Consider the following 17,846-nt stretch of genomic DNA (forward strand, 5'->3'; position numbering starts at 1 on the left):
GGAAGTTAGGGGGGTAGAGTTAGGGAGACTGGACCCCTGAAGGTAAAATGGGTAGAAAAGTTTGCACTTGCTAGAAATCCAAGATGATTTGACTTCTTATCTCTCTTGCCTAGTTTTTTCCACAGTCAGGACCCCTCCTAGGAGGGAGGTCTTGCATAGGATTTAAACACTGTGGTTGGTCAAGTTTAGCCCCTGGAACTTGGTGCCAAAGCTAATCTATTCCTGAGACAGCCCCTAGCCCTAACCAACCAGCTGGTTCTTTTTAAATAACATTTTACAACTTAGAGAAGCAGTTATTAAGAAGTTGACTACTATCATGTCAGAAAGTAAAGACATTTGTAAAAACTTTACAAAGCACTTATTTTTCATAAATATCATGTCAATATCTAATGAATTTACTATTGTAATTATTTAACTAGATTACAATTGAGTCAGTTATAATTTCTGAGCTGCTAACTACTGACAGGACCCAAATAAGCAAAAGATCTTCAACATTCTAAATAATTCTAAAGAGGTTCTAAGATTAAAAAGTTGAGAACTGACATAATAGATTGTGAAGTGTTTATCATGGAATAATGGTACAAGCATTTACCTGAACTCTACAGTTCTAATCAGATTGTCTCAATTAACAGAAATTATAATTACCTGACATTGGCGCCGCAGAACAATGCAAGGGTGGGCCAGAACATTTTCTGTAAAGAGACTATACAAAAATAATTTATATCTGTATGTCTACATACACACAAATTTTACTTAACAGCATATAATAATTCATGTCATGTTTAAACAATTTTAAAGTAACATTCATTATTAAAGACATTCAATATTAATGAAAACTATATCTCCAAATTTGTAGGTAGGTGAAGCCATGTATTGTATTAACATCTATAGAATACAGATGAAAATAGATTAACGTATATTTAACATGAGAAATGCCACATCATTTAATTTTCATTTATTTCAGAAAATATATTATGAATAAAATTACTGTATGAACAGCCATTGCTTCTTTATGCTCCTCATTCTAAAAATTTTGATTTTGATGTATTTGGTTTCAGGATATTTAACTACCCTTTTCATTAATTATTAATTACTATTTAATATCTCAAATAATTATTTTGAAAATATTCCCTGAAAAACATTTGGAGCTATATTTAAGCTCTACAGTGACACACACACACACACACACACACACACACACACAAACGATCTGAAGCTTTAAGTATAAAAAGATTGTTACAGAACAGAGAACAGAAAACAGATTATATTTATACTGACACCACCATCCTCATATTTATTTAGGCACATAAGACTTTTTTTTCTCAATTAAAAATGATTCAGGTATTTCTGGTATGAAATGTAAGTATTATGCAAGTCTAATATACATGAGCTAGTGTTCATTACACCATAATTAGGACTGACAAATTTTCTAAACTAAAATGATCATTAGAAACAAACATACACAACTGATAACAAAATGTACCCTCTGTGCTGTGAAATAACTTAGTAGCATTCAAATGTTTAAGAAGAAAGTTCATTATTTTTTATTACTATTTTTGGTTTTTTCAAGGTAGGGTCTCACTCTAGCCCAGGCTGAGCTGTAATTCACTATATAGTCTCAGGGTGGCCTCAAACTCACAAAGATCCTCCTACCTCTGCCTCTCGAGTGCTGGGATTAAAAGTGTGCACCACCATGCCTGGAGTATTATTTTTTGATGGGATATTTTATGTATTCTGAAAGTTTGTATAATGTCCATCATAAAATTTAGTATTTATGAAATTAATGAGATTTCTACTCTTACTAGAAAAGTTAATTTATGGACTTTAAATAATTTCCTATAAAATACTTAATATTTAATCTGCTCCAAAGAAAATCTTAAAGGAATACTAATCATTTAATATTATGAATTAAAGAAAAAAACTCTAAAATCCTAATAATACTGAACAAAAAATTACCTTGCAAGGCCAATACCAAATCCAGCAAATCTATTCAACTGTTCTAAAATAAAAAGAATAGGGTTACTCATAACCAGATTTCAATTTATTATGAAAACAAAAAAAATATTTTCTTATAGTGGCACACTGCTTGATTTTTCTCCAGATAGCATACATCTTTCAACTTTTAAATTTACAAGTCAAAATCTGATAGGGGTAGGGAGACAATTTGACTTTTTGAAATACTGACTGAGACTCATGGCAAATTCCAGGGTATGGATCTTCTTAAAAGGTACAGTGACTCTTTCATTTCAATTGATTTTTGCCCTAAGAGCCTATGGGTCCACATATTTCTAAGTCATGGCTATTTCATTTTGTATCCTGTTTTATTTAAAAATCTTTAAAATATCAACAGCAACTATCTGAACAAGTGTTAAAACACTGTATGTGCCACACCACACAAGCATGCAGGCAGAACCCAGAGCTAAGGTCTTACCAGTTTTGAACTTCTGACCACAGTCAAGGCATTCTCTATGGATGACCCTTAAATGACATACTACAGCACTGACTGTGAGGTAAAATGATTCACTATTACTGATGGAGGGCATTTTGTTAAACGAGTAGTTGCAAATAAAGCACCTCAAAATTATTAATTTGGAAGAGTAATTAGGGTCACCAAAATAGTACACATAGCTCTCTTTCCTCTTAGAACCTCAAGTTTTAAACAGTTTGAATAGCTGTTTAATTCAGTCTTTATGATAGGATCCTAGGGACATATATACTATTGGTACTGTGTGATGGTAAAGTTTGTACAACAGTCTTCCTTCTGACTAAAGAATGCAAAATCATAATGATAAACGAGCCAGAAGACTAGACATTAAACAACAAAATGCACAAAAGATAGTTTTTCTTTCTCTTTACCCAGTGCCCTTTCAAATGAAACAATGAGTGATTATTCCCTTACAGTAAGAACAGGCAAGTTGTGAAGCATGTTCTTGGTGAAACTTTTGCCCTGAGAGATGTATAAGCTAGACAGAAAACCTTTGTTGACATATTCACTTTCCTCTTTTCAACTTCTGCCCTTGTGCGGGTACTTCAAAACGTTACAGAAAACTCACTGACATTTCTGGAAGGTGTGTAAATCCCTCAGGTGCTCTAGTTGTTAAACTTGGTAACAACTTCAAAATAAACCTTTGGTTTTGCTAACAAGTTTCTCCTCATTGGAACCATCAATATAATTCAGAAGAAAATAACAAAAAATAAACTTTACTGCCTAAGAAAGTAATAATGCACCAATGATGCATATTTTGAATCATTTAATTCGTAACATAAGTAAGTTTACTGGGACACAATGAAAGAGTACTACATACAAGTAAAAAAGCTAATTGTATGGCACTGGGTAAGTTACTGATCTTAACATCATTTACTCACTAATCATTAAAGTTCTTCCATTTAAATTAAGTATTATTTCTAATTCCAAACTGAGGAAACAAGTATAAAACCAATGGACAGAATACTTAATACCTAATGATAAGCTAATCTATTCCTCTAAAATTTTCAAGAGAATGGTGTCAGCTGTTTACATTCTATGAATAAAACGAATGTTGAAATATCTAGTCTGCGCAGTTACAATTAAAAAAACAAAAAGGTCTTCTGACATTCTACAATGACAGTATGTTGACTGCAAGCCCTAGGTTGGAACTGTAGATGTGTTTAATTCGAGTGGAGTTTTTAAGGTCATAGGAAGGAAAACAAAAAAAAAGAAGGGAAAATTGTAGGTAAAGCACATTACTAGGTTGGAGATACAAAATCAGACCTCCCAATATGTCCAATTAAAAAAAAAATAAAAGGATAAGTGAAGGAAACGAACAAGGATCACATTAAACGTATGCCATAGTGCATTAGGCGTTATTCATTGTAACACCTGTAAAAATTCTCAGCCACTGTACAAAATCATAAAGATGAGAAAACCGAGGTCGGGTGGGCTCATCAGAAAATGACTGTTCATGAATGACAGAGGCAGGTTTGAACCCCTATCTGTCTATGCTGCCAAGTTCCTCCCAGGACACACCCAGAGAACCAAGCTCCCAAAGGGCATCGGGCAACAAACAGTTCCCACCATCAATTTCCTTCTTTCTGGATTCAGGCCACGCTTTCAACCACAACGCAACCCCCTAAAGCTCCTAAGATGCATCCTGCACCCAAGGCAGGGGTCACTTTCTTTGGGGGGGAGCAGTGATCGCGAGGACCCGCGGGGTGGGAGGAGGCCCGCTCGGGGACAGAGGACGACCGGAGGACAGAGAGAGGGCGTGGCGCGCGGTTCGGGGCTCCCCGCGCCCCCCAGCCCGCCCCGCGCCCTCACCGCTGCTCTGGGCCTGCGCGCTGCGGCCGTCGCCGGGGAAGGGCTCGTCGGCCGGGCCCTCGTACGGAGTGGAGGTGGACGGCACGCCGTAGGGCGGGCTCTTGTCGCCCCAGTGCAGGTTGCGGCTGCCGGGGATGTCCGGGGGCGTCGTCACCCAGTGACCAAGCTCCGCGCCCGCGCCGAAGGATCTGGCCGGGAACGCGCCGCCCAAGCCCGGCTCGTCCCTGGCGCCTCCCCGGTAGCCCAGGCCGTCGAACCCGTCGGGACGCCGCGGGTGCATCGCGGCCAGCGTGGAGGACGCAGCCCGGTCCCCGAACCCGCCGCCCTCGGCCCCCTCCGCCGCCGCGGGCCGCCCAGGGCCCTTCGGCTTCCCCTCCGCGGCCGCCGCGGCGTCCCCAGTCTGACAACCGGAAGTCACGACTGGGACCCGGAAGTCATGCGGACACGTGACCGCGGCCGCTTCCGCTCACCTTGCCGGCGCGGTTGCTAGGGGGAGCGGCGCGGAAGGCGGCCCGGGCGCTCCTGAAGCGCAGGCCCGGGGCGAGGCGGCGCGGCCCGCGGAGGAGGCGGCCGAGGACGCGCTGGTGGGGCCCGCGCCCGCGCCTGCGCCCCAGACCGGCGGCGGCCCCTTTGCCAAGGGAGCGAGAAGAGGTGAAAGCTGGGACGAGTTCGTCATGCTCCTAGCCTTGCTTCCCGCTCTGGGGATTTTCGGGTGGAATCTTGAACACATTAAGGTCTGCCCAGGGAATGCCAAGGCAGTTTGGAGCATCAGTCTTAGCAAGCTTGCAGTGACAGCGAAGGAGCGCCCACGCGCCCATACAAGCTCCCCTGTGCGGTGCGGCCATTAAGTATTCAGCTCTTCGGAGGCCGCCCGGGGGCTTCCCACCCCTCCCCGCTGTGCATCTGCGCTACTCGGTACTGAATTCTCAGCGTCGTCAGGAGCCCCACGGTAGACTTCTCTTGAGTCCCCCCTTCTCCCTGTGTTCGTTAGCCTCCTCCCCCCAGTCTGGATGGCTCTCGCTAGACCTGGCTGCATCTTGCATGAGTTCTTCCTGTGTCCTCTTCCCCACTGGACGCTTAGAATGCCCAGCGCTTCCACGAGAGAACCCTGACGTGCTGCTGTCAAAGACAACCTTCATTTAAAGGGTTAATCAACTTTGTTTTCAGCCAGTTCACATTCTAGAGTTAGGAGATGTAGTTTTGGCAAACGTGTTAAGTCTCTTTGTACATGCGTGTACCCAGTATTACTCTAGGGTCGATGTTAACAGCACAGGTTCACAAATGTCAAGTTACTAATGTCATTACTGGACAAGGAGGCAGAGTTGGTTCTCCCTAGGAATGACTGCTGAAGGAAGAGATGGTCTCAGGTTCTAAACTTTTTCTTTTTTTCTTTTGGAACCAATGAAGGAGGGAGGAGAGCTTTTTATGCAAAAATGTGGCACCTCACAGCTTCACCTCCCCGCTAGTGGAGAAACAATGGGCTTTATTTAACAGAGAGGGAGAGGTAGACAGGTCAAGTCAAGAGAATTAAGCCTCCAAGGACTGCAAACAAACTCGAGACGCACTTACTTGGTATAGGCTTTGCAGGCAAGTACCTTAACCACTAAGCCAACTCTCCAGCTCAAGAATGAACTTTAAAAACAGAACACTTGAGTAACCAATTGAGTGGGAAACACACAAAACTAGTAGAATCATTAGTCTCAAATTCCAAAGGTAATAAACTATTTTCCTTTTTTAAATTAAATATTGGTATTGGAAGACTTTCTAACCTTAAAGCAAAACAAACAGCCATTTAAGGAATCAGGAAGATAATCAAGTTGCCTGTAAATATTAAATTTGTTCAGTAATCAAAAAAGTAATAGAGCTGGAGAGCTGGCTTAGCAGTTAGGGCATTAGCTTGCAAAGCCTAAGGACCCAGGTTTGATTCTCCAGTACCCATGTAAGTCAGATACACAAGGTAGCATATGCATCTAGAGTTCATTTGCAGTGGCTAGAGGCTCTGGCACACCCATTCTGTCTGTCTCTCTCAAAATAATTTTTTAAGTAGTAATTAAAATTGAAAGGCCAATTACAAAATGGAGCTGGGTGTGGTGGCACATGCTTTTAATCCCAACATTTGATAGGCTGAGTGAGTTAGGAGTATCACCTGAGACTACATAGTGAATTCCAGGTCAGCCTGGGCCAGAGCAAGACTCTACTTTGAAAAACCAAAATAAATAAATAACTGCAAAATGGAGATGTCTCAGTGGTTAAGAGCTCTTGCTCCATATGAGTGAGGGTCTGGGAGAGCCTGAGACCAGTGGAGTTCAATCCCCTAGGCCAATGTAAAAAGCTGGGTGTGGCCACATACTGTCTGTAATTCCAGTCCTCAAGGTGGTTGAGGAGCTAAACAGGGCTTACTGGTTTAACCACCGCTCTGGGTTGAGAGAAATACCCTCATCTTAAGGAGGTATATGGATGAGGAATAGAGAAAGACACATGAAACTCTCCTGGTCTCTGCACACATGCAGGTTGGGCATGTGGGTCTGCATACATACTCTTAAAAAACACACACAATACAAAACTGGAAGAAAAAAAAAGTTTTAGCATGGCCCAGACAATGGAACATTATCTTCAATAGCCAAAAAGGTTTTGCCAATGAATAAAAGTAAGTTAGACATATAAACAAGGAACATGAAGCAATAAAAAAACAGGCAGGGCTAAAGAGATGGCTTATCATTTAAGGTGCTTGCCTGCAAAACCTATGACCTTGGTTAATTCCCCAGAGTGGAAGCTTTGGAGGAAAGCTGCTGAGGAATGCTAACCAGTAACCTGGCCTAGATTGGTGAAGGCAATATCGAAACAAGTTGGAGTTAGGAAGCTTTAATGATACTAGAGGTGGATGTTAAGTGGGATAATTTTCATGTTTAAAATGCATTTTTAAATTTTTAAATCTCATTTTTAGTAAATTAATATACAGTATTGGAATGTACCAAAATTATATATGATGATTTTGGGTGGGCATTAACGCACTTTTAATTTTTTACTTGCATTTTTTAGCAACTCTAAAAACATGTTTTTTGCTGGGTGTGGTGGTGTACGCCTTGAATCCCAGCACTCGGGAGGCAGAGGTAGGAGGATCGCCATGAGTTTGAGGCCACCCTGAGACTACATAGTGAATTCCAGGTCAACTTGAGCTAAAGTGAAACCCTACCTCAAAAAAAAAAAAAAAAAAATCTTTTTTTTTTAACCAAGAAAAAGAATTATTTTAGTAAAAATGAAATTAGCAGAGCAATGCAAATATGCATACATACTGTGATCTTTTTGGATCACTAACAATGTTTCTACCTTTTAATCAGCAGAATCTACACCATTAAAGCTCTCCCACTTTATATTTATTAAAAAATATTCTCACTTGGGGCTGGAAAGGTGGCTTAGCAGATAAGACACTTGCCTGCAAAGCCTAAGAACCCAGGTTTGACTCCCCAGTACCGACATAAGCCAGATATACAAGGTGGAGCATGCATCTGGAGTTTGCAGTGACAAGAGGCGCTCACATGCCTATTCTCTCTATATATGTGTCTGCCTCTTCCTCTCTCTCTCCTTCTCTCTCTCTCTCTGAAAAAAAAAAAAAAAGTACTTATTCAATCAGAGTCTTTAATCCCAACACTCAGAAGGCAGAGGTAGGTGAATTGCCATGAGTTCAAAGCCACCTTGAGACTACATAATGAATTCCAGGTCAGCCTTGGCTAGAATGAGACCTTTCCTTGAACCCCCCACCCCACCCCGAAAATGAATACTTACTCAAAACAATGATGTTGACATGGTGTAGGGATGGCATCCTGAAACTGATATCAGATGAGTCCATCCCATATCAGCAACTGTCAATTCACAGATTAGTGGGAAAACAAATGTTTATCTTTATTTATTTTTTTTAAGGTCTTTAATCCATTTGGATTTAATTCTTGTGCATGGACAGAGAAGAATCTATTTTCATCCTTTTACAGATACATATCCAGTTTTCCCAGCATCATTTGCTGAAGAGACTGTCTTTTCTCCAATGAGTGTTTTTGGCATTTTTTAATTGAATATCAGGTGACTATAGCTACTTGGACTTACATCTGGGTCCTCTATTCTGTTCCACTGATCTACATGTCTGTTTTTGTGCCAGTACCATGCTGTTTTGTTACTATGCATCTGTAGTATAGGTTAAAATCAGGTATGGTGATACCACCAGCCTTATTTTTGTTGCTCAGTATTATTTTTGATGTTTGAGATTTTTTTGTGATTCCAAATAAATTTTTGAATTGTTTTTTCTATTCCATGATGAATGCCATTGGAATTTTCTTGGGGATTGCTTTTGGTAAGATTGACATTTTCACAATATTGGTTCTTCCAATCTGCGGGGCTCCTTCCCGCACAGGTAGTGCCGAGGGAAGGACCAGGCTTGTTGGTTCCTCCCTAGGGGTTGAGGGGATGATGAGCGTCAGATGACTCAGAAACCTCTCCTGGCCACCGGAGACAAACCACACTGAGTCGGGAGTCTTTTCCATGCAGAAAAGACTCTATTACTCTGAGCAGTTGCCTATATCATGTTGGGGATGAAGGCGGGGATTTTAGGATGGGGGCAGAGGTAAGGGCCAATAGTGAACTGTGACTATTGAAATGGTAATTACAACTGCCACGTGGAGGTAGCAGGCCAGAAGCCATTAGGCATCCTGCTGAGTCAGCTGGCCAGAGACAGGTCACCAAACTTTAACTAGGCTCAGGAAGTTCCACTAGGCCTCACGCCTGGGCCTTTCAGGGCCCAACATCTCCCCCTTTTGTTTTTGTAAGAGCATTAGTCACCGTGGCCCCTGTCTTAGGTCGTCCCCCTCTGGGGATCTTACCCGTCATTGAGTACCAGGTGTTTAGCTCACTGAGAAGCCACTCCATGGCCTGTCTTAGGTTGTCCCCTCTGGGTATCTTACCTGTCATTGGTCACATGGAGGGCAGGGGAGGTGGCAGTGGGTCATCTGAGGAACTTATTTCCTGAGTTTCCAGCCTGTGGTAATGTATTTCGACCTGATGAAGTTTTATTGCCTCTAGCCGCTGGTGAATAAATTGTGTAATTTTGTTAATTACACAAGGCCCGACAGTGAGGATAAGGAGAAGGGGAAGGAGAAGGAAGGGTAGGGTTCCAGGTAGAGGGAGGAGGTAGGGTAAGAAGTCATGTAAGCCCGTCCACAGCAGGTTGTCCTGGGGGTCCCGTTGCCTTCTCTCCAAGTCCTCCTGGAGCCTCTTAATCTTGTCCTGGATGATTCCCTATTGCATTTTTCCTGTAAAAACAAACTTATGCCTCCCTTTTTGGCTGTTAGTAGGTCTAGTCCTCTCCTGTTTTGTAGGACTACCTTAGCCAGGGAATGTAGCTTCCAGAAATGATATCTACATCTGGGATTAAGGTGGCTGGGGCATAAAGGCCCGTCCAATTGCTGGGCAGAAAGTCATAGGCCATCCCGCCTCCACAAACATAAGCCATTCCAGAAGGCAGGCAGCGGTGAGCATTGGGCTCAGTTTTGTTAAAAGTACAGAAGGAAGGATGAATGTATCTCACATCTATAGTGGAATTATTAGGGGAAGGCAGGGCCCAAATGCCCAGAGGAAATATTGGGAAAAGCTGGATGGAGTTGGGGAAGTGGCTGAGCAGTTTTTAAAGGACATATGGACAACTGTACTGTAATTAGCCGGAGAGGTCTAGATTGGAGGCAAAGCCAGCAATCCTCCTCAAGGGAGGGAGTTATTTAGTTTAGCAGGGTGAAGGACCGCTTTAGGAACAGTCCTCAGGGGTGGGATACTCCCTAGAGAAGTGATTGTCAGTGTCCCCTTGTTCAGACAAATATTTTAGGTCCCTCGCTGGTACCCATGGGTCTTTTTCTTTTTACAAAGTTTTCCCATGGACAAAGATTTTATGAGCTTCACATAAGTTTCTATCGAAAAAAACCCTTTCTGTTACAGAGTTTTTGTATTTTAATTACTTCTCAGTACAAAAGACTATTAAGGCCAGCCAAATGGCTTTTGACACTGAATATACATAATCTTGTTTACATGTAGGTGCTAATGTCTTGCTGTCAGAACGGCTTCCTGACACTGAATATACATAATCTTGCTTACTGTAAGTGCTATAGCTTTGCTAAAGTGTTGCTGCTGAAAGCCCAGAGCTATGGATACAAGTCCAGCCAAAATGGCTCCCGACAGTTCCCCCTTTTTTATTTAATATTTTTATGAACCGGGCCCCACTGGGCCTCGGTGCAGAAAGACTGTGTCTGTCTTAGGTTGTTCTCTAGGCCTTAACCGTCATTGGTACATGAATTCCATCATTCATGCCCTGTCTTAGGTTGACCTAACTCGAGAGAATCTTACCTGTCTTTACTACCAGCCTCTGCAGGGGCTTTAAGATAATGTCTCAGGAAACTGAGGTCAGGTCTGTAGCTGTATCCCATGTATTTCTGCACAGATATCCATAATGGATCTCAAAAGGCATTTAATGAGTATGGGCAGCAGACACAGAATGAGTAAAAGACAAACACCTGTAGCAGCAAAGCTTCCTATCTAAGAAGTGAGAGAATTCCATCCAGGCAAGGCAGACTTAAAAGTAGATAGTAAGTCATCAGCAGCTTTAGCTGTATCAAAAATAAGCTGATTATTTTGTAAAGACAAAATCTCTGAATGTAACTGAATTGGATCTAAGGAAATATTATCGTTGTGCCAAATATCTCTTAAATGTATTTCCCCAATGCTGTTAACTGTTATTATATTTTTTAGAAGTAACACAAATCCATTGAAAATCTATATGACACTCCAAACGAGTTTTAACTTTTAATTTTAGTACATAGAGCATCTAACAGGTATCTAGGTATGTATCTAGGATAAGGATCAAGCCCAAGATCTTAAAGGGAGGTACAGTTTGAACTTTCTCAGGAACTACTTTAAAGCTGAGAGTATGAAGGACAGTTAGACATTAAAAGTACAAGCCTAAAGCCACAGCACACTTTGTATATCTTTAGATTGAAATCTGAAACCCACCATCACACCTTAAGATAAACAATTGAATATATTGGGGGCTATTTATTTAAATTATCACATTCCGCCCTTGGAGCCCAATAGACTTATAACCATCACACATTATAAATTGTTAGACAAAATTAAAATATTTAGGGTAAACAAGGCCCTTTTTAGTTGGTCATGTGGGGGTATGGATTCCCCCTTTTGTTTTTGTAATTGAGACTTGAGAGTTTGATTATTTTTATTTATTTATTTGAGAGCGACAGACAGAGAGGGAGAGAGAATGGGCGTGTCAGGGCCTTTAGCCACTGCAAACAAATTCCAGACACGTGTGCCCCCTTGTGTATTTGGGTAATGTGGGTCCTGGGGAGTCGAGCCTCGAACCTGGGTCCTTAGGCTTCACAGGCAAGCGCTTAACCACTAAGGCCATGATTATATCTTTAATAATATCCTGCTGGGGTTGTATAGGATGCCTGTGGAATGTGAGATTTTCCAGGTCTGGAGAAAATCTATAAAGGCCTTGCTTACGAAGTAGGGGCTATTATTTGTTTTAATTTGATCAGGCTGCCCAAGAGTCACAAAACATTGAAGCATATAACTAATGGTATGTTTAGATTTTTTTTTTCCGGCATGTGCCAATGCCCAGTAGGAGCCAGAAAAGACAGTGAGCCCAGTCACCACGAGATGGCAGACGTCTCCCCTGTCCCCACCTGGGTCAGTCCAAGGGGGCCATGTGGCAGCCTCCTAGAAGGTGGATTGCCCATCATTTCCCAGTAGGGGAGGGTCGGGCACAAGCTGCTAGGAAGGAGGCCATCTATTTAAATTACCAAATTCCGCCCCTGGCTTCCAATAGATTTATAACTATCATATATTATAAATAGTACTCAGCTTAATTTTAAAGGTCTCCACAGTCTTGACCAATTTAAGATATTGAGATTTGTAAAATTAAACAAATTAAACACTTTTAATATATAAAGGGCACAGAGTAAACATTTTTATCTGGTATAAGGTATAGCAAAGAGAGACTAAAACAATGTAAATTGAACCGTTGTAACAACCTAAAATTTGTCACAGTGCCTGTAATTTTAATTTGCTTGAGGTTTTTTAGCTTAAAATCTTAAGTCTTAGCCGGGCGTGGTGGTGTACACCTTTAATCCCAGCACTTGGGAGGCGGAGGTAGGAGGATTACCATGAGTTTTAGGCCACCCTAAGGCTTCATAGGGAATTTCAGGTCAGCCTGGGCTAGAGTGAAATCCTACCTTGAAAAAACAAAACAAAGAAGAACCAAATCTTTCCTACCTCGAAAAACCAATATAAAGAAAAAACATATCTTAAATTTTTAAATTTAATATCTCTAGCTAAGCATATCGGTCTATTACAAATTTAACCTTGATTAAAGTCTCTGGGTCTGGGCAGCAGGCCATATCCAGCCCTTATGCCAGAAGCCCAGTTCCAACGAAGTTCCCTGTAGTCTTTCTTTCCTCTTAGAAAGCTTATAAGTTAAGCCTTGAAGTTTAATGATGTCTGTACTTAGTATTTTTAAACTTTTATCTGAATAGTCCATAAAATTTGGCTTATCACTCCAGAAGACACCTTTAGTTGTAAGTGTCAAGTCCATGTCTATTTTTTTTAAAGCAAAGGTTCCAAAAGATTAACATCCACATGGTCAGGTTCATCTCAGCTCATCAGACAGCTTTAGGTTTGCTGAGATAAACTTCCCGACCAGGTACAGTTATGGAGGAAGGAATATTGACTGAAGGTTACAGATCCAGGGGAAGTTCCTTAATGGCAGAAAAAGCTGGCCTGCCTTCACCGGCCCAAGCAGAGAAAGAGAGAAGCATAAGCCTTTAGAATTACAAAAGCCGCGGCAAACCGAAGGTGAAGGGAAGAGAAATGGAACGAAGAGATGTCGACAAGTAAGTACAGGTTATAGAAGCAAAGTTTAGTGCACTAAATATGAAGACTGCCTCATAACTTATGAGGGTACGCTCACCCGCACACATCGATGACCTCCTCAACGACTGCCTCTCACGGGGTGCACTAGTCTGTCGGGGTCCCAGAGCCGCACGTTAGGCACCAGATGCGGGGCTCCTTCCCGCACAGGTAGTGCCGAGGGAAGGACCAGGCCTGCTGGTTCCTCCCTAGGGGTTGAGGGGTTGATGAGCGTCGGACGACTCAGAAACCTCTCCTGGCCACCAGAGAAAAACCACACTGAGTCGGGAGTCTTTGCAATGCAGGAACAACTCCAAATGTTTATCTTTAAACCACTGAGAATATTCTGTCAAATGTTTCCAACATGATACTTGTGCAGATTTAAAAAAAATTAATTTATTTTCCACCTATAGTCATTAAAATATCTCATACTACAAATACATAGGAAATTCAAATCCTAGAAAATTGTGAAGGATTAGAAACAAATATAACAGTGCACATTCTTTAAAAATGAAAAAACAAAACTATGCAAATACTTGTGACAGGAATAACATTTGCCACAGAATGATCAAATAAAAGTTGATTATACAACCTACGATGTTTCTTTTTTTATTGTCTATTAGTGTATATTAATTATAAAAACAGGGCTGGAGATATTGCTAAGTGGATAGGGTGCTTGCTGGCAAAGCTAAAGGACCCAGGCTTGATTCCCCAGTACCCGCATAAACCAGATGCCCAAGGTGGTGCATAAATCTGGAGTTCCTTTGCAGTGGCTGGAGGCCCTGGCCCACCCATTCATTCTTTTTCTCTCTCCCTCAAAACTACATAACTAAATAAAATATGGAAATCATGGATTTCATTATGACATTTTCACACACATATATAATATGCTTTTATCATAGTCACCCTCCCAGTACCCTCTCTTGTCCCCCACTCCACTTTTCTCCCTCTTCCCGGTTATCTCCCTCTTCCCAAATAGTCCCCATCCTAGTTTCACATTTATCTTTTAGTTTAAGTCTATGCTTAGTTATTCAAATTTTTACACAATGGGATGTCTAGGCACTAAGTTCAGGAAAATTTGCATTTTTATTTTTTGAGACAAGTTCTAGCTGTGTAGGTGATGTTGATTCAAACACCCTTTATCAGCCTCCTAAATGCTCAGATTACAGGCATGTACCACCATCCTAGGCTCTTATGAAGATAATGGTGGGTTTTATTTTTTAAATGTTCATTAGTTGAATTGTATACTATCATCGCAAAACTATTATCATAAAACTAAAATCTTGACTCTCAAAAGTAACCCATTGTTACAATAGGTAATTTGAATAAATGCAACATAAATATCTTAAAATTTTTTGTACTTTTCTGTTTTGTCCCTAATGATTTATTTTATTTAATCTTTTGCATGTGTATGTATGTATCCTGTATCATGTGTGGGCACATGTATATATACATTTTCGTATGTGTGGGCACAGATGGGTGCTCATGTGTGGAGGCCAGAGATTGACACTGGGTGTCTCCCTTGATCATGTATGTATGTATGTATGTATGTATGTATGTACGCCAGAGGTGGATGTTGGGTGTTTTTCTCATCTGCTCTTTGCCTTATTTTGGAGACAGGAAAAGTGTCTCAGTCTTCCCTTATTTATTTTTGTTTGCTCTATTAACCCTTTTGCTGCCTCATGTCTCTTTCCTCGTTTTTGTGGAGAGGCAAACATTTTCCTCTCCTCATTCTTTTTTAAAAATTTTTATTATTATTTATTTGAGATCGACAGAGAGATAAAGAGGCAGATAGAGAAAATGGGCACACCAGGGCCTCCAGCCACTGCATTTGAATTCCAGATGCATGTGTCACCTTGTGCATCTGGCTTACTGGGGCCCTTAGGCTTCACAGGCAAGCACTTAACCACTAAGCCATCTCAGCAGCCCTCTCTCTTTTTTTAATTAACAACTTCCATGATTATAACCAATATCCCATCGTAATTCCCTCCCCCCTCCACTTTCCCCTTTGAAACTCCACTCTCCATCATATCCCTCCCCCTCTCAATCAATCTCTCTTTTATTTTGATGATCTTTTCCTCCTATTATGATGGTCTTGAGTAAGTAATGTCAGGCACTGTTATGGATCTCCAGACCATTTTGTGTCTGGAGGAGCACGTTGTAAGGAGTCCTACCCTTCCTTTTGCCCTTACATTCTTTCTGCCACCTCTTCCACAATGGACCCCGAGCCTTAGAAGTTGTGATTAGAGATATTTTAGTGCTGAGCATTCCTCTGTCACTTCTTGGCACCATGGTGCCTTCTATGTCATCCCAAGGTCACTGCCACCTGAAAAGAGACGCTTCTCTAACCAAAAGTGAGAGTAGTATTAATATATGGGTATGAACATTAAGAGAAGTGCTGGGCAGTTTGGTGAGCATAGTATATACATTTAGCCAGTCAGCAGCAGACATTACACCCCTAGTTTTCATGACTACCCCTGTTGTAGACTTTCAGTAACAGGCCTCCAGTCCAATTAGAGGGCTGTTGGTTTCCCCCATAACAGATGTGCCACTATTGCACCCATTGGCTCATTTGGCCTGGCTGGCCAAATATGAAGCTTGCAGTGTCCACTGTTGAGTATCTTCACTGGTTATTTCTCTCTCTTCCTTTGAACTGCATGCAGTGTAGCTTCTTCCAGCTTTCTGTCAGCTGATCTACATGGAAAAAGTTTTCAGATCAGTTCCAGCAGGGTTTTTCAGTGACCTTGCAGCCCACCTATGTGCAGTCTTCGGCAATAGGGTCTTACTATCTATTCCTGGTGGGAAACCAAGGGCCTTCACAAAGGCCTGTTACATTTTGGGGGTAGCAGGAACCTCCCTGGCCAACAACTCAATGGAATGTATCCCATCCCTAGCACTGAAAAATTTCTAATAACAATTTCTAATAACAATCTATGGCTCCTGTGTATTCAATTGTCCAAAAAAGTAGGTTTCCATATGACTTATTTATATCCTCTTAGATTTTGGTTAGCCCTCCCTCCACCTTTCCTTACTCAGTCTCTTCCCCTAACCTCACTTAGGCCTTTTCACCCCCATTAATCTGTTCATCTACTTAGTTATATACAATACCATCCTATTAAGTTCCCACCTCTCTCCCTTTCTTTAACCCTATTTATTTCTTCAGTTTTCTCCTTGGATTACATTCTATTTGGGTTGATATTCTGCAACTTGTCTCTTTCATAGTCTTTCTCAATTTAACTCTTTTTATAATTCCCAACTTTACTGGCCTATAAGAATATCTTTCAGAGATTCCTGGGATATTACAGTATCCATGTTTAGGAACACAATGCTCTGAAAGTACAAATCAAGATATTTATCTTGTGCTTGTTTTGAATAGACGCTTAACTCAGAGTTCATGTACAAGTTATACTAATTAAGCTCTTTTAGGAAGTTCATGACTATTTAGTCAATTTATTTCACAGGAAAATCTATATATTCGCTTTCAATTTAAACCGAAATATTTTTACCCCTTCTTGCCCTTGGAAATATAAGTAAAATTATATGTAAAATGGCTTCTTTATTTTAGGCACAGTGTTTTATAATATTTATGTATGGCTTTAATTTTTATGGCATTTTCAGATGCAACACACTTTAATTCCTGTTACTTCTGTTTCCTCCGGCTCAGCTCCCCATTCCCTCTCCTCTATTTTTCTTCTTTCTGTTTACATTACAAGTATCCTTTTGTCATCCCTCTCCATCTCCCGGCTCAACCTTTTATGTTCACTTAGGTTACAGTTCTCTACATAGGTTTCATGCGCCCCCGACCCCCCACATACAGGTATTACAAACTAAGACCCGCATATCAGAGAATATGTGATTTTGGTCTTTCTATTATTCTTTTTCGCCCTCTTGTGGCTAGTCTATAGTCGAACATCTGGCTGACTTCAGATTTTCTATAGAGCAGGAATTTTCCAACAGCAACTCGATTCAAAGTTACAGCTATAACTCCTTTTATATAAGAAGTACCCTGTTGTCATTTTTCAAATTTACTCTTTTTATTTTGAGGGGTAGTCGCTGGAGGAAGAAACCCTAAGGTGCTGCCAAGACACCTGTGCAGACAAGGGCTGCTGGAGGGACAAAGAATGCACGGGATTTAAAAAGAACCATTACTGTGTGCTTCATGACTGGATTCTAGGGCCAAATGGGATTTTATTTTATTTTAGTTTTTGATATTGTTTACCCTTTCGAAATGGAACACGAGCATGGGCAGGGCTGGCGGGATTTCAGTTCCAGGTGGTGATTTGGCTGGCGCGATTTCAGTTCCAGGTGGTGATTGGCTGAGCCCTCCCCACGAGCCCAGGCGCAGACGCAGGCCGAGACCTCAGTTGCGGCGCTGCACCGCGTCCTTAGCAACCAGCGGGTCGCTGCGGCCCGAGCGGTGAGTAACCCGGGGACCGAGCTCAATTAGCTAGGTATCAGAAATTACCTTTTACAAAATTTAAATTTGTATTTATTTGTAAGAAAAGAGACAGAGAGACTGGGTGCACCAGGGGTTTCAGCCACTGCAAACAAACGCCAGATGCATTCACCACTATGTGCATCTAAATTTATATGGGTA

At 41.4% G+C, this 17,846-nt stretch overlaps 1 protein-coding gene across 1 annotated transcript in view; it reads right to left on the bottom strand.

Annotated features, from left to right (window-relative positions):
- Nucleotides 1-4,577, bottom strand: part of Slc25a46 (solute carrier family 25 member 46) — a 29,681-nt gene extending 25,104 nt beyond the window's left edge. Inside the window, exons 1-3 of the mRNA XM_004652479.2 lie at nt 4,298-4,577; nt 1,957-1,999; nt 646-703 (exon numbers count right to left, since the gene is read on the bottom strand). Coding sequence (XP_004652536.2) covers nt 646-703; nt 1,957-1,999; nt 4,298-4,577 — 381 coding nt within the window. The remainder of the gene's footprint in view (nt 1-645; nt 704-1,956; nt 2,000-4,297) is intronic.
- Nucleotides 4,578-17,846: the final 13,269 nt, after the last annotated feature.

The sequence above is a fragment of the Jaculus jaculus genome, chromosome 13, assembly GCF_020740685.1.
Source record: "Jaculus jaculus isolate mJacJac1 chromosome 13, mJacJac1.mat.Y.cur, whole genome shotgun sequence".
In the NCBI taxonomy this organism is placed as follows: domain Eukaryota; kingdom Metazoa; phylum Chordata; class Mammalia; order Rodentia; family Dipodidae; genus Jaculus; species Jaculus jaculus.